Source organism: Ursus americanus, chromosome 23, assembly GCF_024610735.1.
Source record: "Ursus americanus isolate L20-20 chromosome 23, mUrsAme1.1.p, whole genome shotgun sequence".
Classification (NCBI taxonomy): domain Eukaryota; kingdom Metazoa; phylum Chordata; class Mammalia; order Carnivora; family Ursidae; genus Ursus; species Ursus americanus.
Genome location: NC_142149.1, coordinates 5,247,009 through 5,267,596, shown reverse-complemented (window position 1 = coordinate 5,267,596; position 20,588 = coordinate 5,247,009). Strand labels below are relative to the sequence as shown.

The following is a 20,588-nucleotide window of genomic DNA, read 5'->3' as shown; positions in this document are numbered from 1 at the left end:
TCCCACCAATCCGCTTCATTTCGCCTTCCACCTCGGCGTCCAGGGGTTACTGCCAATTCCTAAGCCTTTGGGGGTAACAGTTTAACTGGGTGATTCTCAGCTTTTGCTTCTGCTCACTCAGGATTCTGATCTCCCAGGCCTGCTAAGTTATTTAACACCTGCCTTTGTTCTAGTCCTTAAACTGCACTGCTGTTGCTCCTTTCCCATCCCCACAGGTCTTCTGGATTAATGCTTTTAAAAAATACTCTTATTAGTGAATTCTGACTGGAAGCAAAAGATGTTCAATCCTCCATCTTTACCTGGAAATCTGAATCAAAACCTACCCTATTCTCGTAATCTCGGAAAAACAGAGCAACCCTAGCAGTTATCGAATAGCAGGTGTCTTTCCTCCTATCATCTTGTTGAATCCTGACAAGAGCTGTGAAAGGTAAAGTGTGGGGTTGCTCTCTACGATGGAAAACCTGAAGCTCAGGGACTCAGGTGAGCATGGTCCTGGGTGCTCGCGGAGCTGGGAAGCGACCTGGTCTTCGGCTTCCAGGCGGGGTTCTGCCAGCGTCGCCCGGCACTGCACTCTGCCGAGCCCTGGCCCTTGAGCCACAGGCTCGTGTGATAGAGAGAAACAAAGTGCAGAGGGAGGCCTCAGGAGCCTCGATCCATTCTGCTGCCGCGGGCACTGCCCCAGGGAGGGCGAAGGGCCCCAGGGAGGCGAGCGCCCAGATGCAGGCTGCTCCCCGGCAGAGCACGTCCCTCCGCGGCTGCCCGGTCCCCAGAGCGGACTCCAGGGCTGGGGGAATGGTTGGGGAAGGAGCCAAAACTTCAGGGACAAATGAAATACAAAAATGAAGAGAGAAAGACAGCAAGTAAATTAGTGGTTGCTTAGGTCTGGAAGAGGGTTTCGGGGGGATATGTGGAGTCACCACTAGTGAGTTCAGGGTCTCTTTTGGGGGTGATGAAAATGTTCTAAAATTCGATGGTAGTGATGATTGCACCACTCTGAAGATACTAAAAACCACGGGATTTTACACTTTAAACGGATGAACTGTACAGCATGTGTTATATCTTAATCAAGCTGTTATATTAAAACAATTATCTGAGAGAAATAAACTTCCTAATGCTAACAGGACTGACCTGTACAGGCATAAAATGGCCTCGGAGTCATCTTCCTTGCCCTTTTAGAAAACTCTGGGACCCTTGATTTGCCCTTGCCAAATCTGTCTTCCCAGGGGACCAGTGGGCGCATTAGCAGACTGGCATGCTCTCTGTCAGTGCAAAAATTACACTATCTTAGCGATCGCACAGAGAGGGCAAGTGTGGGTGATAATTAATATTGATGATGATGATGAACCAACCAGCCGAGGGCACTACGAGCTCCTCGGAGGAGGGACACATGAGATGAAGAGTAAATTTTAGCAATAAAATAAGGATTTTATATTCCAACTTCAAATACCCCATTTTTCCCTAGGCTTGCTGAAGCATCTGCAAAATTCACTTTTTCCCTCAATAATTCTTTTTTTTAAAAAAAATCATAAAACAAGGATAATAAGGACTGCCTCCAGGAAAGGGAAAAGTCCTTCACAAACACAGATGCCAAGTTCTGAACAATCTAGATACAGGAAGACCTAATCTCCGTGGACGGGGACTGCCTGGTCAGTGCCAGGGCGGTTCACATCCCCGAGCCCCGGGGGATCAGGCTCTGGGTCTGGCAGGAACTGCTTCCCAAGCCTCTGGGGGGAGTGGGCTGCACTGCACCTCAAACAGGCCTGAGCCCCACCCCAGGGGGAACTTACTTTACGAGTCTTAGTGTGTCCTTCCGGATGTTGACCAGGCTTCTTAGAGTCTTCACGGGCTCTTGGGGAGGTGGGGCAGCATAAGGAAACTGTGTCAGAAACAAAGTGGGAGAAGGCAGTGTGTTTAGACAGACCTGTAACTGTCCCCCACTGGCACAAAGCTTCAAGGCTGACAAAGAACAGCCTTTCGAGGTGAGATGGGAAGGCGCCACTCTCCTAACTCGGTGAGGACACGGAGACCCGACATGTTAAGTGAACTTGCTCAAGGTCACAGCCAGTGGGAAGAACGGGGATTCGATTTGGCGTCAAAAGGTCTAGATTTATCTGCTTTTTCCATTGTAGGCAGCTTATTTGAGTCAGCATTCAAAATGTGGATAACTAATAAAAACTCCTACTGAAGTTCCAAATACCAAAGGACACACCGTGGCCGAGTTAATCACAAAAGGCTTTTCCATCTGACCTGAGACAACAGGGAGCCAGACCCGCAAGGTTTTTCCTTCAGTGAAGCCACATGGTGTCTTCGGAATTTAGGAACTGCAAATAAAAGAGCACCCCATCCTGTGTGCAGAGCTGGGGCTGCAAGCAGTGAGGAGCACACCTTCCCTGCAGCTGGTTATATAAAGCAGAGCTCTTGAAAATGTGAGCCAGGGGCTATTTCGGGGTCATCAAAGGTTTCTGGTTGTCTGTCATTTACCTTATGCTTTCACTCGTTCCCCATTGAGAAGTGGCACTCTGCATGATGCTAATGAGATAAGGAAGGGGACACAGTAGAAAATTTAAGTGGGGTTTGCTTTCAGACAATTAAGAATGATTGTAAATGCTGCCAGTATTGTTCTAGTGTTTTCTGGACAATAAACATTTTTTACACATAATTCACAGAAAACCCACCACCAGTCTCTGTAGCTTGCTTGGCAAAACTGTGGTACTCCTAGCTCTACACCTGTCTGTCTCCAGGGTGCCTGGGTGGCTCAGCCATTGAGTGTCTGCCTTCGGCTCAGGTCATGATCCTAAGATCCTGGGATCGAGCCCCGCATCGGGCTCCCTGCTCAGCGGGAAGCCTGCTTCTCCCTCTCACACTCCCCTCGCTTGTGTTCCCTCTCTCGCTGTCTCTCTCTGTCAAATAAATAAATAAAATCTTAAAAAAAAAAAAAAAAGGATCGTCTACCTCCTAGTGCTGGGATCGGAAAATAGGACACCCACATGATGCTCTAATGGCAGCTTCACAGATTTTTGCTGAACGTGGTTCCTTTTCTTGGGAAACGTAACTTAACCTACGGCACATCTGATTTCATGTATTCAGTATGATTGGTGATAATTCACTTGTGCGAATGTGACCCTGAAGTAAATACATTCAGTCTACTTTATGCGCATGCAGATTACCCACTTTGTGGGTAATCTACAGAAACACTGAACTTGATCATTGATATATGAAACATATATTCTTTTAAAACGTAGGACTATTGGTTTTTCTAATTACAAAGCAATACATGCTCAAGCAGAAAATCTGAAAAACACACACAAAAACACAGAATCGGCTACATTTTCACCGCTCAGCAATACCAAAGTTAACACTGCAGAACGAATCTCTCCAGACAGGCGTCCATCCCCATCCATCCGTCTACTCACCTACCCTTCCCTGTGTCGAGGCCCGGTTTCAAACTGTGCCCACTATTTTATTCTCTTTTTCACTTAGAAAGATGTGGTAAATGTTTCAAAAGTCTATAATCAGACATGAGTACAACACACATTGGAGAAAGGGACATATTTTATTTAATCAATTCCATAGCATTCAACGTTTTCCATTGATTTCACTCTTTCTTCTTCTTCTTCTTTTTTTATTTTTTTGCGATACAAATGTTGTGGTGAGTGCCTTGTTCCTACATTTCTACATGCTGGATTACTTCCTTAGGACAAATTCTTAGAAGTGGAATTACTGGATCAAAGAGTAAGCATATTTTTAAGACTTTAAAAAATATTTTGCCAAATTGTTCTCCAGAAAGCTGATTCCAGTTGTGCTCTCCCACTGGCAGCATATGAGGAGGCTTTTCTATAGGAAAGCGCGGTTCTAGTTCAGACCCTCTCTGTGCCCGTTCCCCCACCCCCCATTTCCCTAGCCTGTCACACTAAAGGAATTTAAAACAATTTTAAAATAAGCTTCAGCAAAAAGTAATTAGGCAAGAAAATCCGACACAAATGCTAGTCTATTCTAAAGCCAAAATAAATGACTTTGGGATTAAAATTTTTTTCTGGAGTAGCAAGTTAATCATATTCATTTGCACAGGTACTTGGGAGTTACCCATAACTCCTACCTGAGTTTTAAAAAAAAGTGCAACTCTTCTTTCATTCTTCACCCATTTCTCCCCCAGAAAAGAAAAACAAAAGGAAAGGGAAAAAGAAAGACGAGTGGTCTTCGTCTTCCACTTAGAATAATCCCGGAGCTTCAATTCTCTGTCAGAAAGGTACTGACCTCGAAGGTTCGGTCCACTAGTCCCTGAGCAGACCAAACCTTATTCTTTGCCCACTAGTCTTCACCTAAAGCCTGTCTTCATTCTGAAAAGTGAAACAGAATTCCAGAAACTGCAGTTAGGTATCCTTCACGAAGCCGTTCAGTTTCTGTACTCCGGAATGGTGTCTGAGAAATGGGAAGGCGTTCCCATCAGGCCATCTTGACCTTGAGGCAAGAAGTCAGGACCGGCCTTACAGAAGGCCTGGCAGTCTTCCTCCATCTGTGGGCCTGGTGGCATGTTTTGTACAAGATCAAAAAGGCCATTTCTTCCCCTTGACTGGCCTACTTGTGCCAAGGTATTTGTATCTGAGAGAAACAACTCCATTTGGTCCTTCCTTGTCACCATTCACTCCCCAACTCAGTGGAAGCTTACTGAGTATCCACTTTGTGCCAGGATCCGGCTGGGTTCTTTAGATACATATTTTTTCATTTTACTTTATTTAATTGTGGTAAAATAGCCATAATATGAAAATGTTCACCTTCACCATTTAAAGCACACAGTTTAGTGATCTAAAGTATATTTACCTGTCATGCTACCAACACCACCAACCCCTCCAGTTTAAATACACTCTTATTTGGGGCAACTTGGTGGCTCAGTCCGTGAAGTGTTTGCCTTCAGCTCAGGTCATGATCCCCGGGTCTTGGGATCGAGCTCCGAGTCGGGCTCCCTACTCAGCAGGAAGCCTGCTTCTCCCTCTCCTTCTGCTTGTGTGCTCTCTCCTCTCTCTCTCTCAAATACTTAAATAAATAAAATAGTTTTAAAAATAAAAATAAATTAAAAAAATACATTCTTATTTAATGTGCTCAACACTAAGAGACACGTCTGCCATGCACACCAGATTGTCAGGTTCTCGAGGAACTCAAGAATACGTTGGTTGATTAGATAAATGAAGAACGTCAGTATTAACACCCTCATTTTGCAGATACAGAAACTGAATTCAAAAGATTTGTGTAATTACTGAAGATACAGGGCTAATGAGTAGCGGCATCAGGATTTGAACCCACAACCAGGAACTGACTCCAAAGCCACATTCGTTCCATTGCAGCTACCTGAGCTAGTGCAGGGCGCGTGGCTCTGATCCGAGTGTTCTCTACGAGCCTGAGTAGCGTGTAGAGAGTCTGACACTTAAACATTCACTGCAAAGATACCAAATCCTGTTCAGGTTCTGGAAGCTGGTCGAAACTCTGGATTACATCCTTATGCTTAGCCAGCAGTACATACAAAAGCACACCTAATGCCATACTCCTTTTAAATTTTAACAGGAGTATCAAAGGTCTTAGAGAAAAGCTTTCTTGGAGCACAGCATGACAAAATCCTTTCGTTTGTAAGATCTAAGAGCACCTGCAGAAGACACGAAGGTACATTCAGGGTACAGCGGCGCCAGAGAACACTGCCAGCAGCAGAGGCAGCCACTGCTCACCTCCTGCCCGAGCTGCTCAAAAGCGTGGCGCTGATAGATATTTCTAGAACACAGTGGTTTCTCCTCAAAACTATTTTTAAAGAACAAAGATGTGTACCCCTCCATTCAACACTCTCACTTCGCCCTGAGTCCCGTGCTGGGCCTGGGATTCGGTGAGGGACCAGGCACCCCTCTCTTGGTTCTATCTGTAGGGGGCCCAGAGCTGTGACAACTTGCATCTGGTCCAGCACCCTCCCAGGACTGGCCTGCTGTGTCTCTGCTGAAATTAGCCCAAATCTCAGAATCATTTAAATACCGAGCACTTCAAGTCCAGGACAGGAGTATAGTACACGCTCAGCCAAAGGAACTCTTTCAATGGACCCCAGGGGGCTGCCCATCCAGTTCTGTGCGAACACTGAGCAAGTGAGTTCCTCCTCGGCCTTTTATCCTAGTGTTCATCAGTTTCCTGCTACGCTCGCCTGACACTGGACAAGTGCCACCTAGTGACCAAATGAGGAACTGCCAGTTTAGACTGAACGGAAGAAGTGTGTGCGGCTGAATGAGTCTTTGTGTGTGTGTGTCTGTGGATATCAAACATATATCCTAGATTTTTTAAAAAAGATTTTATTTATTTATTTGACAGAGAGAGAGAGAGCACAAGTAGGGGAAGCAGCAGGCAGAGGGAGAGGAAGAAGCAGACTTCCCTCTGAGCAGACAGCCTGACATGGGGCTAGAGCCCATGACCCTGGGATCATGACCTGAGCCAAAGGCAGATCCTTCACCGACTGAGCCACCCAGGCGCCCCGTCCTAGATTTTTTAAACCATTCTAATTTCAAATATTTTGTTAAACTACCCCAACAGATGCACTCAGATCTTGTTGTAGAAAATATGGTCACAGTGCCTATGAGGTGATAAGATATCTTATTTTAGTTGTAAACTATTGGGCAATTCCCAGTAGTCTATAAAAAGGACTACAGTCATTCAGAAGAATAATTAATTAACTTCACTAAAAAGGTTGGTTTTTTTTAAAAATACATAATTTGCTAACATTTGCTATTAGCTTCGGGCCTGGTCATATGCATACAGCAGCCCAGATGTGGCCGCTGGGGGCTCCATCGGTTGGCTACTCTGTCCTTGGACAATGCCTCCGTCATTTTGTGAGCTCTTCCTTACTTGCTAGCACCACAAGATACTCCAGGTTAATCTTATGTGTTTCTCCGAACCCTGGAATTGATCATGTCTCCAAAGAGTCCTGATTTTTCTAGAAAAGTCTACTTCATACCATTATGTACTTACTAATCTTTCGCTAAGGAACACTTGATCTGTTTCTAGTTTTCGCTATTTACAAACAATGATGCCATGAACATTCCTTAAAAGGAATCTTAATAGGAAAAAAGGCTGAAAAATAGGGGAAAAAGAAGGGTGGGGGAGAAAAACAAATTAAAATGCACTAATTCAGTTTTTATTTAGCAAAGAAAATGCTTCAAATGCCAAAACCCTGCTTCCAAAGAGAAAGGATATTATTTTAGACAATCTATAATTAAAATAGAAAAGTACTCAATTTATATATTAGCAGATATGTAATATTTGTGCCAAAGAGTCAAATAATAGTTACTATGGAAACCAACATCTGGGGTCATATGAATAACTCATTTACAGCACTACATGAACGCTTTCTTTTACAGATTTTAGGGCTCTTATCTTTAAATTTCAGTTCCTTTTTATTTGATGTCTGCTTATTTTCTCAGCTTTCTCTACTTCCCCTCTTCTCAGATGTGTTGTGTGTCCAAGACTTACCAGTGGGTATTTTTAGACTGGTGATGCTTTAGAACATTTTCTTAAATCAGTGTCGGGGGAGAACAGTTTAGTCTCGGCTTGAACGCTGTGAAATGAATACAAATTTGCCTATTTAACCAGCTGCAGCGCCGAGACAGACTGTATTGTGCGTGCTGTAGACCAGAACATCAAATGAGCTATATTTACAGCAGTAAAACCCCTTTTCACTAATTTCCCATCCAATCCTCGTGGGGAGTCAATCACTGGTGTAGAAAGACTGGTGACCACAAAGCTGACAACATGCACACTCTTCTCACTTGTATCGAAAATGTGAGGGAGACACTGAGAGGGTGTCACAAGGTGACCTTAACACAAAGGTGCTCGGTGTCCAGGTTTGGTTACCAAAGGAATCAATCCAAGAAGGCATTCTATTTATAGTCTGCTAACTCCTCTGCAAGGCCCCCTGGCAGGAAGCACACAGGACCAATGTCATGGCTATGTGACATCATATCTCATGCTGACCTTTTCCAAAATATTTAAATGCTAGGATGAGATTACGCCCAAGTAACCAATTCTCTCCAATCACCCTAACAGGTGATAAGAAAAGCATGAAAAATCCACTGCGGAGTAAAGCATCCACCATAAAACCACACAGATCTGGGTCAATGACCACGGCTATGTACCTCTTTGGTGACAAGTGAAACCTACCCGACTTTCAGTTCCCCACTGATAGAAAGCTCTCACCAAGACACCTCACCCCCAACAGGACCCAGATAAAGCACAACCCACTCATCCTGTGCTTCTAAAATAAAAGTACCTTCCTGAAGATGAGCTGTTTTTAGATATAAAGGCTTTTTTGCCTAACACCAGATCATTTTAAGGGGGATTAAATGGGAAAAAAGAAGTGCTTTTATTGAAGCACACACAGTCATCTTTTCCCTCCAGCAAGTTGGTAAATAATGACTAATGGTCAGAGAAACTACTCCTTTCAGACAAGCTCTCCGTTCTAGACGCCTGACTTCCGGATTTCATCTGGTTGGAAGGCTCATAACCCAGCTCACAAATACAAGCTCACTTTTAAGCAAGAGATTTTGAGATGCCTGACGCTGTACGTAAAGAGCGTGCCCAGAGAGACGGGCACCGGTATTAGTCGGAACACGTATTTTAAAATACACCACACATATTTTTTTCTTTTCCCAAAGAAGCGTATGAATGTTCTAATGCCACCAATTGTTAGCTTTCCAGTCATTTTTCAACAGGCCAGTTACCAAGTCGGGCAAGAGGAACAAAGTCTTCTTCGTTCCATACTTCAAAAACAGAAAACCGTTAAGCTGGTCTTCCAGTTGAAAACCCCCCAGCTGTCTTTCTGTGCTCCCACTGAAAACATACTGGCTCTAACACAACATAAATAAGGTCCAAGATTAATGACAAGAGTTGTCAAGTCTCCTCTCATATTCCTGCAAAGAAAATATGCTCTGGCTTGAGAAAAAGAGTAACAGTATGAAGTACAGAATTGGTTCCGTTTACGAGCCAATCAATGACAGGATTCTCAGCCCTGGTCAGGTCTGGTGACTTTGGCTAAGCTATCTATTTGTAGGTACAGCCCTAGGAAGTAAGCCATTACTCTGAATCAGTAACCCTATTGAGATTTTATTTTCTTCAGCTAACCATGAGATCTGGAAGTCCCATATAATTAGCATACAATAAAAACCTATAGCATATGTCTCGTTTAATTTCTAAATTATTAATATTACGGTCTGTATTCTGCAGCTAATTTAACAAGGTGACGTTTGCTCCACTTTGCCCTGCTAAACTTTCAAAAGCTTTGAGAGCTCTGATTATTCTTTAACAGCCGTGAATACCCAAGGTTATATAACCCAACTGAACTACTTTATTTGGCTCATATGAAAGCCCAAGCTCATTTAAGTATTGTGTACAGTGAAATCTAGCAGCTAGAACCATAACCTTCACGTCCTAGATGGTGAATCTCAGAGACAAAATGCATACATTACAATATACCATGTGCAGAGTCCAACTCCAAAATCGATTTTTGTCACTGGCTTCCCTCTCATCCTGTGTTCCATCCCCATCCCTTCCTTGGCCTCCTACTTGAGACCTCCGCCTCTCTCCATGTCTGTCACCTGTCACCTCTCAGCGCATTCTTACAAATCTCCACTCCTTCAGCCACATCCTTTAACACCTCCAATGTTCCTCTTCTCAGCAACTGTGTCTCTATGGCTCTTCCCCTTTTTGCTGATTTCCCGCATGCTGTCAAGACCCTGAGCTTCTGATCACCGTTCAGGGCTTGCCGGGGTGATTCCAGTTCATCACAAATAAATAGTGTCCTGGCATTAAACATAAGCTTTTTGAGGCTAAAAATAGCCAAGTTCCAAGTTTAAACATGGTACAAAACAATGATGGTACAATGGATAATAATTCCCCAAGAAGCAATACATGGTCACATCTCCTAACATCGTCACTCTGACTCCTAGGTTTGTAATTCTTGGCCGTTAATACAGAGATTCTTTAAACTCTAGTTAATAATCTGTTAAGAAACCATAGCTCCCTAAATAGGTGGGAAGTCAAAAGTTCAACAAGGAGTTAGTGACTGGCTTCTAACAAATAAATTATGGAAAAGTAAAGATGTATAGTGAGTAAACCTGACAGACACCACCTTGACCAAGTGATCAAGGTCACCATTGGCAGTACTAAGACGAGCTACCGTGTACCTCTGCGGTGATGCAATGTGGGGAGCACTTACCTCCTGGTATTCTTCCCCCACATCCGTAACCCTGGTCTAATCATAAGAAAACACCCAAAAACCTAAACCAAGGGAAGCTCCACAAAGTGCCTAACCAGTACATCTCAGAATTGTCAAGATCGTGAAAAATAAGGAAAAACCGGGAAACTCCCACAGATTAAAGGAGATGAGGAGATGTGACAAGCAAAGGTGATGTGGCATCCTGGATTAGATTCAGGAATGAAAAAGAGACATGAGTGGAAAAACTAGTGTGGTGCTAAGAAAGTCTGTAGTGGTTTTTGGGTTTTTTTTTGGGTTTGGGTTTTTTGTGAAAAGAAAGCTGAGTAAAGTCTGTAGTTTTAAAAAATAGTCCTGCACCTATGCTAATTTTTAATTTGGATAAATGTACCATGGTTGTGTAAGAGGTTATTCAGTGAGAGAAATGCTAAGACGCAATGGAAAGCACAGGATCTCAAAGCAGAAGGTGTAGGTCTTGGCCCTGGTACCGCTGGTCGTATAATTTCAGACCAATCATTGTACCTCACTCGGTCCCCACTTCCTTACCAGTAAAATATGCTTACTATTAGCCATCTCATAATTTGTGAGATTAAGGGCTGTATTAATCAAGGTCCATTTAGGAAAACAGAAACCACACCGTTATTTTAATAGAGAGAATTTACTATAAGGCACTGGTTAAACAGGCATTAGAGAACTAAAACATGAGAAGGGGACACTGAGCTGACAGAGAGTGACCTCAGGAAGCAGCTCCGTCCCCTTTGGGCTGAGGGAACAGAGGGGAGAGGTGGGCATTATCAGATCCCATGGGCCCGCTGAACCTGGGTCTCAGAATTCCTCTTCTTTTTGACTATAGTTGATAGAAAGAAATTGAAGATGACACAGACAAATGGAAAGACAAATATTCCATGCTCATGGATTGGAAGAATTAATATTGTTACAATGGCCATATTACCCACAGCAATCTACAGATTTAGTGCAGTCCCTATTGGACTTCTGAGGTGGGCCCTTCTCCTCCTCCAGCCCTTCCAGTACCCTCTGTTGGCAGAGCCTGACCCAGAGCAGAGGGCGATGGAGGAATGCGACCCCTGGACCCCAGCCCCAGCATCGGGGGAGGTTAGAGGCCAGGAGACAATGGCTTAGCTATTAATTGTGAAACTACTTCGTAGACCATCACCTCTGCCCACTGCCACTTACTCCTATCACTCCTTCTATGAAGTGCTCAGGCCAACCACATGCTCCCCTCTTTCTTGTAAACGTATTTTAAGGTATGGGTTAGCTGAGGATATACGCTTGTGGTGTTTCCAGCATTTAAAATTTTAATAAATAGAAAAATGGCCAGGGACTACATTCTCTTCTTTTCTTATAGCAACCTTTACTGCAAAGCTCATGTATCAGCACTGCCTTGGAAAGATCAAGCACACGTCTGATTGGCTTCTGTAATCAAGGGTGCTGCTATCTTACCCGATGGGCCTGGCAAGACCATGTAGAGACTACAAGGAGAGTGCTCTCTGGGATGCTATTCTGCACATGTAGCGAACTGTTATTGGACTCAGAAGTCCTTGACTTTATAGAATTTGTAGAACAGTTTCACTACAAATTAAGGCCACTGTGTATCTCTTTAAAAGCTGAAAAAATTAACCAAATTTTTCTTTGAAATGCAACAGCAATCATCATAGTTTCCCGTAAGGTGGTATGTCCGATGACAACAGGAAACAGAGTGAGAGTGTGTACGTTTAGCTTCAGTGTGTTTCAAAGAAATTTCGAGGAAATTCCTACAACACAGATGCTTTGGTTTCACTGCTGAATACCACAGCAGATCTTCGTGTGCTGGTTTGTTAAGAAACAGCATTCACCAACAAACCACAAGTTCAAGTGTTTTAGTGGCACTTTCCAAGTCAGCAAAACTTAGGTCATAAAGGTCCTTTCTCAGAGCTTCTGTGAAACCGTACAACTCAAGTATCATGTCCTCCCCTGTGTGTATACGTCTGATCTTCCTGCAAGACTGTAAGCTTGAGGGGAAAATCCATGTGAGAGTTGTCTTCGTATCACCCAGAGTGATTAGGCCAGAGCGTGCAGAAGACAGAATTAGATACGAATGCATGAATAAGATCTTCAGAAGAGCGTAGCATTGCCCATAATGACTCTCAGGATTCTGAGTATTTACCCCTCGGGCTAAATGGCAGGCTGGCACAAAGATGTTCACAAGATAAGTGGAAAACACACACTCCCAAGTGTTTTTTTATAAAGGCTTTGTGCGTCAATATTTATCAAGTTTAACTAGGAGCTAAGACCCTCTGGTCCTGCCACTGAACTGCATGTGGGTCCAGAGAACGTAAATGGGATTATTTAATAAAGTGATGGCAACACCAGGAGCTAGAAGACCCAGTTTCGGGCCTCAGTTCTTGCACTTACTGATAAGTGAGACCTTGGGTGAGTAATTTATCGTCTCTGGGCATCAGTCTCCTTCTCTGTAAAATGGGATTTACAGCCCTTGTCTGTCTCCTAGGGTGATTAAAATCAAATAAGAAATGTTTCAAAGATCATACAGTGCTATGGAAATATTGGTGATCATTTGTGATTATCATTAGTGATAATACTATCTTCTTTTTATTTTAAAGATTTTATTTATTTATGAGAGAGAGAGAGAGTAGGGGGAGGAGCAGAGGGAGAGGGACAAGCAGTTTCAGTGCTGAGCACCGAGCCCAATGTGGGGCTCGATCTCAGGACCCTGAGATCACGACCTGAGCTGAAACTGAATCAGACACTCAACCGACTGAGCCACCCAGGCGCCCCGATAATACTGTCTTCTTTAAAGAAATCTACCTGTAATACAGTTGTGAATGCAGGCATACCTCAGATACCGTGGGTTCAGGTCCAGACCCGTGCAAGAAAGCAAGTCAAATGAATGTTTCAGTTTCCCAGTGCCTATAAAAGTTATGTTCACACTATGCTGTGGTCTATCGAGTGTGTAATAGCATTCATTATGTGAAAAGAACGATGTGGAGGGGCGCCTAGGTGGCTCAGTCAGTTAAGCATCTGCCTTTGGCTGAGGTCATGATCTCAGGGTCCTGGGGTCCTGGGATCAAGCCCTGTGTTGGGTTCCACTCAGTGGTGAGTCTGCTTTTCCTTCTCCCTCTGCCCTTCCTCCTGCTTGTGCTCTTTGTCTCTCTCTCAAATAAATAAATAAATAAATAAATAAATAAATAAAATCTTTAAATCTTTAAAAATATATTTTATTTTATATTTGGAAGTTTTTATTTATTTATTTAAGAGAAAGAGAGCACGAGACGGGGGAGGGAGAAGCAGACCCCCGCTGAGCAGGGAGCCCCATGCGGGACTCAATCCAGGGACTCTAGGATCATGACCTGAGTCGAAGGCAGTCACTTAACCAACTGAGCTACCCAGGTGCCCTTAAAAAATAGATTTTATTGCTAAAAGATGCTAACCATCATCTGAGCTTTCAGCAAGTCAGTCATCATCACTTACCTCAGATCACCATAACAAACATAATAAAGAAGTTTGAAATAGCATAAGAATTACCAACATGCAACACGAGACATGAAGTGAACAAATGCTGTTGGAACTTGCCCAACACAATATTGCCACAAGCCTTCAATCTGTAAAACACTCAACATCTGCCAAGCCCAATAAAGTGAAGCGCCATGGAACAGGTATGCCTATACTTAGGAAAATGAACGTATGAATGAAAGGTCAGCAGTTTGATAAATATCTCTTATCTATGAATCCCAAAGCACTTGGAGTAAATACCATTAGGATGTATCTCACTTTGTTGTGACCCAGGAGAGTTACTGCAAATCTGCCACATGCTCCATTGGAATTTAACCTCTCGGGAAAGCAGGCTCTTGGGGAGACATAAATTCCTACCATGGTGACTGGAAGGTTCTTTGAGGTTCTCAGCTTATGACTGGAAGGCAATGGGAGATGCTCTGTAAACAGGAGGTAAGCAAGCCCCCCTTGTGGCCCTGGCGGTCTAACAAACAGGACTTCTGCAGCATGACCCCAAACAATCATGAGCCAATGAAGAAAACCAAGCACAGGTCTGAGACGACCAGGTTCTGTCCTGCAGGGAGACATACGCACCCGCTGCCGGGGAGCGGGGATTAACAACTGCGGCTGAGGGCTGCCGATGCAGAAGCCAGGCTGCCCTGTCACTCCTTCCAGCACCCCCTGCACCCCCAGCTCTGCACCTCTCTCTGTGGTGCCTGCTCACGAACAGGGGCTCCCTGAGCGACGTGGAGACCAGGCCTCAGAGACAGCACTGGTATGTCTATGAACCACTCTTTCTTCCTTTCTTTTTTTAAAAAAAGATTTTATTTTTATGATTTATTTGAAAGAGTGAGAATGAGAGTGGGGTGAGGGGCAGAGGGAGAAGCAGACTCCCCGCTGAGCAGGGAGCCCGATGTGGGGCTTGATCCCGGGACTCCAGGATCATGACCTGAGCCAAAGGCAGAAGCTTAACGGACTGAGCCACCCAGGTGCCCCTGACTCGTCCTTTCTAAGACATATTCTTTTTTTTTTTTTTAAGTTAGGCTTATTGAGATCTAATTTACATCAAAAGCAAAATTCACCCTTTTATGTGTACAGTTCTTTGAATTTTGACAAATACATACAGCTGTGTAACCACCATCATAATCAAGATACAGAACATTTCCATCACCCCTACACATTCCTTCATGTCCTTCTGTAGGCAACCCCTCCCTGCACCCCAGTCCCTGGCAACCACTGATCTGTTTTCTATCCCTATAGTTTTACCCTTTCCAGAATGACAAGACACATTCTTTACAATGCTTACATAAAATACCCAAAGGCCTCTTTTAGCTTGCACACAAAACTGTGTGCTCCGTTGCCCCACGAGCCTCTCATGTATGTTAGGAAGGGGGAGAAGCCAGGGCTTGAGGGGTATGAAGGGCAACAAAATTCACTGCAGCTTGAGATGCCTATACAGCCCCTACTGAAAGCAGGACACATCCTGGTGAGATGGGGAGCAGCTCTTTAAAGTCCAAAAACAAAGGCTTCATTTTAAATCGACCCTGCGTAAACATCCCAGTCTGCTCTCCCACGACGGTACAGCACTAGCCAGAACTAGACTTCCTTCCAGTTTAGAGGAACTTCTGAGGTTGAAGGAAAACATGAATTTCTATAGCTGGAACCGAATATAGATGAATATGAAAATTCTGTTAAAAGCTAAAAACTTGAGTTTCAATAGGATGTTCTTGCTGTCAGATGCGGCTTGACCTCACATTGAGTTACTCGGGCCTCACAAAATACCGAAGTTGTACTGAATCCTGCAGGAAGCACTCAAGAGCTATGCTGGCCTTGGGCTAGGGTTAGGGTTAGGGTTCTCTACTCTGTGACCTGAGGGAGCTGTTAGCCAAGACTACAATTATACTGTAATACATAAATACATCAGACCAACGCACTGTATATCTGAAACTTATACAATGTTATATGTCAATTATATCTCAATAAAAATACATACATTCAAAGAAAAAGAGTGAAAGGCAAGCAGAGACTGGGAAAAGACATTTGCAATATATTTATCTGAGAAAGGACTCCTATTTTCTTAGTATTTCCTTACCAAGAAAGAACAAGCTAATAGAAAAGATTTGAACTGACAGTTCGCAGAAGGGGAATCCGGATGGCCAGTAAACATATGTAAAGGTGCTTGACCTCATGAATCATCGGGAAAATGAAAATTAATCCTACACACCCACCAGGATGAAAAGGATAGAAAATACTAGGTCCTGGGGACTCTAACCCATGCTGGTTGGAGGGCAGTTGGTGCAGTTGCACTGGAAAACCGTTCGGCAGTGTCTGCAACAGCATACCCCATGCCGAGGCAATGCCAGTCCCGGGTGCACTCGGAACAGACATGCGTACCTACGCCCCACAAGATACGTGCAATGGGATGGTCACAGCAGCACTATTCATCATAGCCCCACACAACAGAATGCCAAATGCGATACACCATCATGTGAATGAACTGTGGGACACTCACACGTGCAGCACATGCACAATGAGAATAAACAATCACTCCACGCACGGAGATAAGCAAATCTCACACGCGTTCTACATGAAAGGAACCAGACGTAAATGGGCACGTGTGTATGGTTCCACTTATATAAAGATCAAATCAGGAGAGAAGACGGGATAGCGGTTACCCTGAGTCAGAGGTCGTGACAGAAAGGGGGACCAGGGGAGCTTCTAGGGGGCTGGCCATGTTCTAGTTCTTGATCTGGACACCGGTCATAAAGGTGTGTTTGCTTCGTGAAAATCAAGTGTACAATTTGTTACCTTTCGGTGTATCTGTTATACTTCAGTATCATTTTTAAAAAGGACAAGCCAGCTCTCTGTAAACAGATCTAGAATGATCTCCAAGATATGCTAGTCACTTAAAAAGCAAGGGGAGAAAAAACGCAAGAGCAGAAGTGAGAACGGCTGTGCAGTGATGCTCTCGCAGCCCGTCTCCACCCCCTCACCGTGTTCCCGTTCTCCAGCTGCTGAGAATGTTGGCCACAAACAGCCCATAGCTGCTCCTTCTCCAGCAATTAGGAACCGAAGCCTCCTGGCCCAAGAAAATGCCCCGATTTCTCCTTCATCATACCACCACAGGGCCGTCAGCAGCCAGGGAGACATGGGCAAGGGCGTACAAAAGGCCAGGCCCCCTGCCTCAAGATAGGGCGACTCTGTGGTACAAGTCGTACTCCAAAGCTTTCCCGAGGGACCAGGCTGAAGCGAATCTCTGCCAAGACCACATCGTTGTTCAGTTCTGCTCCCCTGCCCCATCTGGCTTCTGCTATCCCCATTCCCAGGAGAGCCTTCCTTCAATAAACAGCTCTCACAAAGATCTCCATCTCAGGTTTGTTTCTAGAGAAGTGGTATCAGCAGCTGCCGAAGGACGTGGGCTCTGTGGGTGGAATTTGGGGGTAGGTTACCCCCCAGCCAGATGGCAGTGAGGACCCACCCGCCCAGATGGTCCCTGGCGTGTCGCGGTGGTGCGACACAGGGCAGGGGATGCGCTGGCTGGTTTACGGTCTCTGGTACAGGAAGTACAGGAGAAATGATGACAGTAAAACTGTAGAAGTGGGCGGCTGTTATTAAGAGCCATCCATTCATCGAAAAGGGAAAAAGCCAGTCCAGATATAGCGATCAGCAATTTAAGGTCAAGTATGACAGTCAGTCAGCCTCCTGCAGCATATTTTAAAGACAGTCATCTCCTACAGGCATGGGACCTAATTTTAAGGAGTAGCCGAACCAAAAAGAAGGCTGAGCTCTCAGCCCGAGTCAAGTCTATGAAGTCAAAGTTGGGGCCCTGATGAGGAAAGAGTGGACTCCAAGGCTTGAAAGGGGATGTCTACGTACATTCGCTTGAGAACCATGAACTCCAGATTCCCTGGGCCTGCAAAGTGGCTGGCTCCCTCTCCTTGGAAGATAGGGGAATCCCCTTTGCTTGAAGATGACACAGCGGTCTCAGACAAGAGAAGCACCTTACAAGACAGTGCTTGCCCTACAAAGGAGCTGCCCCATCTTCTCTCCTGGCCATAGGCCATAATTAGGGTCAAATCTGAGTATTACTCACCTGGGGCCTGCTAGGCCTGCTAAGAGAGGGGGAGTTATTATGCCAGAAATATGCAGGCCCAGGCTAACACAGGCACAGGTCAGAACAACGTATGTGGGAGTGGTCTGAGGTGCTGGGTCAAGGGGTGTTGTGGAATATAAAGCTGGATGAGGGAGAGCCTGCTGGTATGGAGACAGAACTAATACCTTGCAAGGGCCCTGGGTCTAACATGGGCTGGGGAAGGTGGCCTCATGGGAGCTTAGAAAAGCAACGGACCACATTAATGGATTCCAGAATCTGGCACAGCAGTTGTTGGAAGAAAAGGTCAAAAGTCTTAAAGGAGTAGGCATGCTAGGCTGGGTCTGCCACACAGAACGGGAAAACGCGCTAGCTGGCCATGTCCTTTGTGTGTGGGGGGGGGGGGCGGGGGGCTGGAAGTCAGTCCGATTACCAAAGCTGAGACTCTGCTGCTTATGTTGGTTACCAACGTAAATCCTGCCTCACGAATCAGGGCCATCCTCTTCACTCCCACTGCAACCTGAGATGAGACTTCCATCGAATCTCAGGTAGACATCTGGTTCCCCTTTACCTGTCCCCACGACCCTCTAATCCATCCTCTATACTGTCATCTGAGTGATCTTTCAGAATGTGTATTATAGGACTCCCAGGTTAAAACCCACTAGTGGTTCCCCATGCCTACAAGAGAGAAGTCCAAAGCCTGCAGGAAGGCGTACGAGGCCCCTCCAGCTAGGCCTGGCTCCACTGGATGCTAAGCTCCTGTTAGAGGGAATCATCTGGAGCACACAGCCCTCATCTCGTTTAGCTGCCTCTTTGCCTTTGCTCCTCAGCCCCTCCTCCAAGATGTTCTCGTTTCCCAACTATTGGAGAAGTTCTTTAGTTCAGGGACTGTATTTTATCTGCCTTTGTGTCTCTAGTGTTTAATACTGGCCTGGAATATCACAGGTGTTCAATAAAATGGTAAATGAGGGGCGCCTGGGAGGCACAGTCAGTTGGGCGTCAGACTCTTGACTTCCGCTCAGGTCCTGATCTCAGGGTCATGAGATTGAGCCCCACGTCGGGTTCTGTGCTCAGCATGGAATCTGCTTGGGCTTCTCTCTCTGCCCCTTCTGCTTGTGCTCTCTCTCTAAAAATAAATAAATCTTTTTTAAAAATGCTAAATGAATGTAGGAATGACTGAGTCAATCAATCAGCGATTTGTGTAATGGGGAGGGGAAAAATACCCACAGCGGGCACAGCCTAATGATTAGTAAAGAAAACCATCTACTTAGCCAGCAGAGACGCCAAATTAAAGGTAAGAACAGAAAAGTAACTATTGCCTCCTTCTCCGCCTCTACTTTCTTCTCCCTTTTATAATTCTTTCTCTCTTATAATCCAAACTGATTTTGAAATTCTTATACAGAGAAGGTAACCCACTAGAGGCCAACAGCTACTAAAAACTCCTCCTGTTCCTCATTCATCTCCAGTAAACGTTCTTCTCCAGAGAATTTCTCTCCTCTCCGTCATCATTTCAGGTTACATTGCAACTTCCTTTCCTTTCCTTTCCTTTCCTTTCCTTTCCTTTCCTTTCCTTTCCTTTCCTTTCCTTTCCTTTCCTTTCCTTTCCTTCCCTCCCCTCCCCTCCCCTCCCCTCCCCTCCCCTTCTTTTCCCTTCTCCTTCCTTCCTTTCCTTCCTTCCTTCCTTCCCTCCCTCCCTCCCTCCCTCCCTCCCTCCCTCCCTTCCTTCCTTCCTTCCTTCCTTCCTTCCAAAGATTTTATTTACTTATTTGACAGAAAGAGAGAGAGCACAAGCAGGGGGAGCGGCAGAGGGAGAGGGAGCCTGATGCAGGGCTTGACTCCAGGACCCTGAGATCATGACCTGAGCCGAAGGCAGACATTTCACCAACTGAGCCACACAGGCACCCCCCTTTCTATAACTTCTATCCATAAAATTTTACCCTGAAGTTTACACAGCAGAGAGAAAACCACGATCCCGGTCTTGCATCTCAATGAGAGGCAGTAGATCTAATATGGAACGCCCTATTTCACTAGAGACAGAGCCCAAGCAGGGGAGTGGCCAATGCAGCATATTTAGCTAAAGGAAGAAGCAAACTCAGCTGATGCTTTTTGCATTAAAAAAAGAAATCTAAGCAGTAGTTTCAAACTATCTTCCCCAAGATACTTATTAGCAACAAAGAGAAAGATGGTAACTCTACCATGGAGAAACACATGGTGAATTCTATCCCCATAAAGCTGTTATTTAACAAAGTAATACAGACGCAATCAGGGTCAGGCACAGGGAGAACTTCCGAGGTGCTGGCAACGATCTGGGTGGTGGGTATAGGCTGTTTGTTTACAGTTTCTTCAAACTGTAGATACATGGTTCATCTACTTACATATATATATTTCACAATTCACAATAAAAAAGTGAGAAGAAAAACAATAGAAAGTAAGTTAAAAGGAGTTGTTTTTAAAAAAAGAAAGTTAAAAAAAAAAAAAAAAAAAAAAAGAACCGGAGGGCAGGAACAGCCGTATCAAAGGACCTGACTTCTTTTGCAGCAACTCCTCCTGAGTCCTTGTCACTGGGGACCTTAGGGTCGTCAAGTATAGCTGCACTCAGTGACGAGGCTCGCTTGGCCTCTGTCACACTGCTGCCTCCCCACAGCCACAGGACCCCTGTCCATCCGATGATTCACCTGCTATAGAAACCCAACTCCGTAAAACAGAGGTGTCAGGTCAGAAAACTCCCAGAAGAACAAAAATGGCCTTTTCAGAGCTAAGTAG

General features: G+C 44.8%; 1 protein-coding gene across 3 annotated transcripts in view; it reads right to left on the bottom strand.

Moving 5' to 3' along the window:
* RNF157 (ring finger protein 157) overlaps positions 1–20,588 on the bottom strand; it is a 73,007-nt gene that overhangs the window by 24,044 nt on the left and 28,375 nt on the right. For all 3 annotated transcript variants that reach the window (XM_087854082.1, XM_045813824.2, XM_087854083.1), the window contains exon 3: positions 1,788–1,876. In XM_087854082.1, the coding sequence (XP_087710208.1) occupies positions 1,788–1,876 (89 nt within the window). The remainder of the gene's footprint in view (positions 1–1,787; positions 1,877–20,588) is intronic.